Genomic DNA, 6,298 nt, shown 5'->3' with positions numbered 1-6,298 from the left:
AAAAAGGGTTGAAATGCGTGTCAAATAATTATAAATATAAAAAAATAATTAATCATTTATTTTTTATGTTAAAAAAGTGATTACAAAAAAAAATTATTTGGTAAACAAAAAAATAATTGTATTTCTTTTAAAATATTCATATTTAAACAATTGTATTTTAATTTAAAAATGTGGTTTTTGATATTCACACATACAGTTACCAATATGACAAGACATGGAATGATAAATAAACAATTAACAATCATGTTTAAATGTAATTGTTGATGTAAACATAAACCAAAGATAATAATTGTTTTTGACATATTTTTGATTTATGAATATATCTTTTATATTTATAAGGGTGTGACTATTTTAATTGTGTAACTAAATAAAAATGATTATTTTAATAACTCATTGTCGATAATAACATGTAAATGATGTTATTTAATATATATTATCTTTTTTATTTATTATGTCTGATTACACAGATTGATAGCACATTATGAAAATGACATCACAACTGTTTTGAATAGTGAAATAATAACATGATAATACAGTTACTTTTAATGATTGGATTTTGATAATTAATATAAAATGATTCACTTTTATACTCTATACGCCCATTGTAAAAATGATAAAATTATTAAATGTGTAAACTTTTTGAGTGTGTAAACATATAATTTCAAACCAAACAAATACATAAATATTATATTATGAAAAGAATGCAAATAAATATTTTTAACTACTTGTTGTTCACAACCCATTTGTACATGTTACGTTTAAATAAAATATATTTACTGGTTAATATAACTGACAATTACATTAATTTTGTATATGATAAATAATCAAATATTCATGTGAACAAATTATAAATGTTGATAATAAACCAATTTGATTTTTTTATTACATTGGTGTTGTCTCTTAGATACGATTAAATATATTTTATAAAATTAATTAAAAATATTATTCTATTTTATTAATATTCAATTTGAAAGCAATTGAATTGTTATTAAATGTTTGTGTATTGCTTAGATTATATGCACATCGTATTATAAATCCAAAAAGACAAATATTTATGTTTTAATGCACTTTTATGTATGATTAAAAGAAATAATTGTTATTATAGAAAAGTATGAATAGAATTAATTTATATAATAATTATGGAAAGTGTATTCATTTTTGTTGAAACAACTAAGTTAATGTACCACAACAAAGAACTGGAAATCAATTTTTTATTTTTGTATCGTCTGCTTTTGCTTTTTGATGATAAAATATTTATTTTTATATTTTATGTATATATGTGAGAGAGAAGCAAGTTATAAGCAAAAATGTTCTAAACTGTGTTATTCCAGTAATTTTAATGTAATGATTTCAAGTTCAGGTTTGATGTTACACGTTTTCACACTAAAAATTTATCACGTTTTATTTTTGACATTTTATAAAAATGAAAATGTTGTGATTAACAGTGAAACCTGATATATCATCTGTTGTTATTAAATTGTTGAAATTAATAATCAATACATGTTTCTATTATATATAATAATAAATGTTGTGGTATTACAAAGGTATATGTTTAATTATGTCTTTTTATATGAATAACAAAAAATGATTGTTAAGAAAGAATAATCGTATACAACAACTCTTTTACATGTAATTATCAACAAAAGTTGTTGAATGAAAATTGCATTCATCGAAGTAGTTACACAATGCAATTGATGATAATCGTTTATTTTTGTTTTAATGTATATCATAGTCATTGCACAAAAGTTATTATTTACAAACAATAAATTCAATGTAATAAACAACTATAATTTAAGTGGAAATTTAATTTGAGAATTATTATTGTATCAACACTGTTGTATATTTGATTTTTTGTTTATTTGAACGTTTGATTGCGTAGATAACTTTGTTATGAAAATTGATAAAACGATCTGTTAAAGTTAATGATGATTTTATTTAACCAATTCAACAATGTGTAAATTCAGAAAAAAAATTGTGAAATTTTAAAAAATATTTTTTTTGTTATTTAATAAAGAGGAAAGTAAAATGCCGATTTACAAAAAAAAATAATTAATTCGACCCAAAAGATCTTAGGATTACTTGGGTCGTGACAATCTCGAAGGTCGCCTTAATAACAACAGTTTGTAAAAAAAAAGTTCATTGTTAAGAACTACACTTTCATTTGAAAAAATAATTAAATTTTAATATTTGGCTACTTTAAACATATTCAATTAAAATAATTTTAAATATATTATCTGAAATTTAATTAAGTCAGATATTGTAAACACGTTAAATAAAATTTATCACATCTGTTGCTGTTATTCTTTCTTTAGGATTTTGTTTCCAACACATTTCTATCACCTGAAATATTGTTTCTGGAATGTTTTCTTTTCTTTCAAGACGTTTTCCCTTTGTCACAAATTCTGCAATTTTCCATGGAAATTTGAATGTCTCACTTAAATACGCATCAGACCACCCAAACACCTCAAACATCGTTATTGCAAACGAAAATATATCTGCACTTTTTGTATACTTTTCCTTTTTTAACACTTCTGGTGCCATATACACGGGTGTTCCAATACCCTTTGTGAATGTCATGTTGGTCATCAACATGTTGACATCTTGCACTTCCAAAATCGGTCAATTTTGCATTGACCTTGTCATTTACATCAAGTGACAACACAAGTAAATTATCTGGCTTGATGTCTCTATGAAGTATTCCATTCTCATGCAAATACAATATTCCATTTGCAGCATCTACTATTATTTTGACTCGTAAATGTAAATTGACTTCACATGAATCTTTGTGTTTTATTAAGTCTTGTAAAGACCCAAATTGAGCAAATTCAGTGACCATACACACTTTGTTTGGTATAAACACAGCACCATAAAAGTGAATAATATAATCACTTCTGAATTTGTCTAACATTGAAATCTCTTTTTCAAATTCAATTGTTTCATCAGTATTATCTTTGAATTCTTTCATCTTTTTGATTGCAACACAAATTCCTCTAAAACTACCTTTATAAACAACACCAAACGATCCTTCACCAAGTTTTTTCTCTACGATTAATTCGTCTGGGTCAAGTCGTGTTGATATTTCAGTGAAAATATTTAGACTTATTTGATTGTTTTTTGTTGTACCATCTTGTAAATTCTTTGAAAAAAGTGCGATTTTGTTATTGATTTTGCATGAACAATTTGGTTCAACAAATATTTCAAATTCGACTGCCATTCCTTGTGATAGAGATACAATCTTTGGCTCTGTTCTAATCGTGTATTTCTCGGTGTTGTCTGTTGTTGAAACTTGTATCTTTAAATGTCGCTTTGACGAGTTGCCGACGCAAATCAATTCACGACTTTCAACACCAACTTTGATTGGATTTTCTGAATCACCAAACACAATTTCAGTTTTGTTAACAACAACACCATCATTAAGAGAAACAAAAGAAATGTTTGAACGACTCATTTTAAATATTGTCGTTTGTTTATTCGATTTTCGATGTACTTTTATCTCAATTAGTTTTGTGATTTAAAAAAATAATACAATAAAAGTAATAGACACACCAATTGCAAATGTCACACAAATGAGTATGACCCACCAGACAACTTTATTGTTGCACAAAGTTCCATTATTATTTGGTGAGTGCCAAAATGTGCATTTCAAACATTTTGAATTTGAAATTTCAAGACACTTTGACACATATGAAATATCAAGACAAAGTCCATTTTCAAATAAAATTCTATTTTTGACACAAGATATGCATTTTTCGTGTGGTGTACACGCTGTACAGTTGTCGTTACACTTTTCACATTCATTGTAATTGACCGTGTAATACCCATCTAAACATTTAGAACACCCATTTTGTGTAACTTCACTAAAACACCCAATAATACTGTTTTGTGGCAAACACTTTCCACTCGTTGTTTTGTAATTAGTTGAATTGCATGTCAAACACATGTCTTTTCTGTTACATGTCGAACAATTGGAGAGACATTCAAGACAATCCATTCCAACTCGGTAATACCCTTCTTTGCATTGATAACATCCACCTGTGATAGTAGATATTTTGTCACACTTTACAATCAATTCTGTGCTTGACAAACATGTGTAATTTTCTCCTTGATAAAACCCATTCTTACATGATAAACACCTTGTTTTACTTTCAATACAACTTGTGCAATTTTCAGAACATTGAAAACATACTGCGTTTGATAAGTAATATCCAATTACACATGAAATGCAACCATATTTACTATATTTTACACAACCCGTTGTCGTGTTATTGTTTGTAATGTTTACACAATTTTTGTTATTATTTAGAATGTAATTATCTTCACATTCTACACATTGACCATTTACTATAAATAAACATTTGTCTTGTAAAGAAATACACATCCCATTTTGCTCTTTGAATGTCCCATTTTGACAAAATGATAAAGTGCATTTTCTTTCATCTGAAATTAAATAATTTACTTCACAAGAAATCGCATGAATTTTGTCACAATTGTATGAGTTTGCAAAACATGATGAACATTTGTTGCACATATTATTATCAATAAAAAACTCGTCATTACACCAAATTATCGAAATTCCAATTGAAACCCCATTTTTCTCTTGATCACAGACACTTTCGTTGTTTAGTATAAAATTATGTTTACAAAGAGTACATTCCTCATATAAACACAAATTACAATTTGATGCACAATTATCACATTTGTTGTTTGAATTGCCAGTGATACAAGTAATACAATTACTTCCATCCATGTATCTACATTTGTCATTATATATACATTCATTATCATCTCTTATGTATTGGTTCGGACATTTGTAACATTCTGATGTTGTTCCAAACAAACAGTTTGCTGAGGAAACACACTCAAATTTTTCATTTAAAACATACCCTGTTTTACACAAAACACAAATATTGTTCTTGTTGTACTTTTCACAATTTTTAACAATAGAATTACATATGTCATTATCAAGACGATAATTAGAGTCGCACATAATACACTTTAAACCAGTTTTTGATACTTCCATGAGATGGCAATTGCTGAGAGCTTTGTTGTTACTTGCGTTTTCGACAAATACAAAGCTTTTTCCATTTTCAGTGAAATTAATATTATAAATTCTATTTAAAATGGTCTTTTTTGATGTAAAGACGTTGGTGTTTTCGTATAAATATAGTTTTTCGATAGTACCACTGCAATTTATGTTTAACGTGGTGATGTTTTGAGAAATATTAAAAATGTAATCTAAGTCACCCACACACGTTACTGTATCTGATGTGAATGTATATATAAATGTAGCATTTGTTTATACATTTTTGTTAGTATTAGTGGTAACTATACCAAAAGTGAATGAAAAGACCAAATTTAAAAATAGCGAATTGACTGTTAATATCACGTTATCATATACAGTGACTTGTTTTGAAAATTTTAAATTTAATATTTTCACATTTCTATCAATTAACAATTCAGTGTTATTTAATAAGTAATTTAACATATTAAACTCGTTGATTCCATCAATAAATTTCAGTTTGCAAATAACGCTATCATCATTGTCACAGGGGCAATGCGGATAATCAAAATCGCCTTCCATCTTAGTTGGTGATTTGGAATTGTAATAAACATTTTTTAATGTGCAAACCACTTCATTATTTAGTTGAGTATCTTTAGGGCAAAATCGCATCAATTTTTTGTTTGATATCAAGTACCCCTTCCCGCCAGTAAAGTTATATGAATAGTTAAACATATCAGATGTGATGTGATCTGTATTAGCTGAAGTGTCTATGTTGGAGTTGTCGTTAAGTGATATGACATCAAAACAATTGGTGTTTCCTGTTGGATTCTCAATTTGAAAATCGGGTCTTGGTGTCATGTTTAAATTTAAATGCAAATACGTAGAATTCCACAAAACAATTCGTGGGTTATTTAATTCAGGATTGATTAAAACAAGATTTCCAGCAATTGACATTCTCCCTAAATTTGTCGTATTTCGTAGCACATTTATCACTGCGTTAGTTTCTATCACAAGTCTGTTGTTAATGTGTAAATTTGTCATTATAGATAATGATTTTTCAGCAATAGAAAGATTTTGGGTGGTAAACCAATAATAATTATTAATAGTAAAATACAAGGTAGTATTGTCAAGTATAATAAAATTATAAAAATATTGGTCATTGTTGTTGAATGCGTAGTCTGAAGAAAAGCAAATGGTAGTTGTGGTTACGGAACAGTTTGAAGGATCAAAACCGTAAACGTTGTTAATATAAGTGTTCGTACAATCACATGGATAACCCATTGTAGTTAACATAAA

The 6,298-nt window shown here is 27.0% G+C and overlaps 1 protein-coding gene across 1 annotated transcript; it reads right to left on the bottom strand.

Moving 5' to 3' along the window:
• Positions 1–2,268: 2,268 nt before the first annotated feature.
• EIN_434280 (protein serine/threonine kinase, putative) lies at positions 2,269–6,295 on the bottom strand (the record flags this gene model as incomplete). The annotated part of the gene is made up of 5 exons (XM_004260482.1): positions 2,269–2,517; positions 2,591–3,486; positions 3,547–5,262; positions 5,405–5,441; positions 5,531–6,295. 5 exons carry the CDS (start codon positions 6,293–6,295, stop codon positions 2,269–2,271), a joined length of 3,663 nt encoding a protein of 1,220 aa, XP_004260530.1.
• Between the last annotated feature and the right edge of the window lie 3 nt (positions 6,296–6,298).

The sequence above is a fragment of the Entamoeba invadens genome (genome assembly GCF_000330505.1).
Source record: "Entamoeba invadens IP1 unplaced genomic scaffold scaff_1105074726255, whole genome shotgun sequence".
Classification (NCBI taxonomy): domain Eukaryota; phylum Evosea; order Mastigamoebida; family Endamoebidae; genus Entamoeba; species Entamoeba invadens.
Note: the sequence above shows the minus strand (reverse complement) of the source record. Positions and strands in the feature narration are given on the sequence as shown.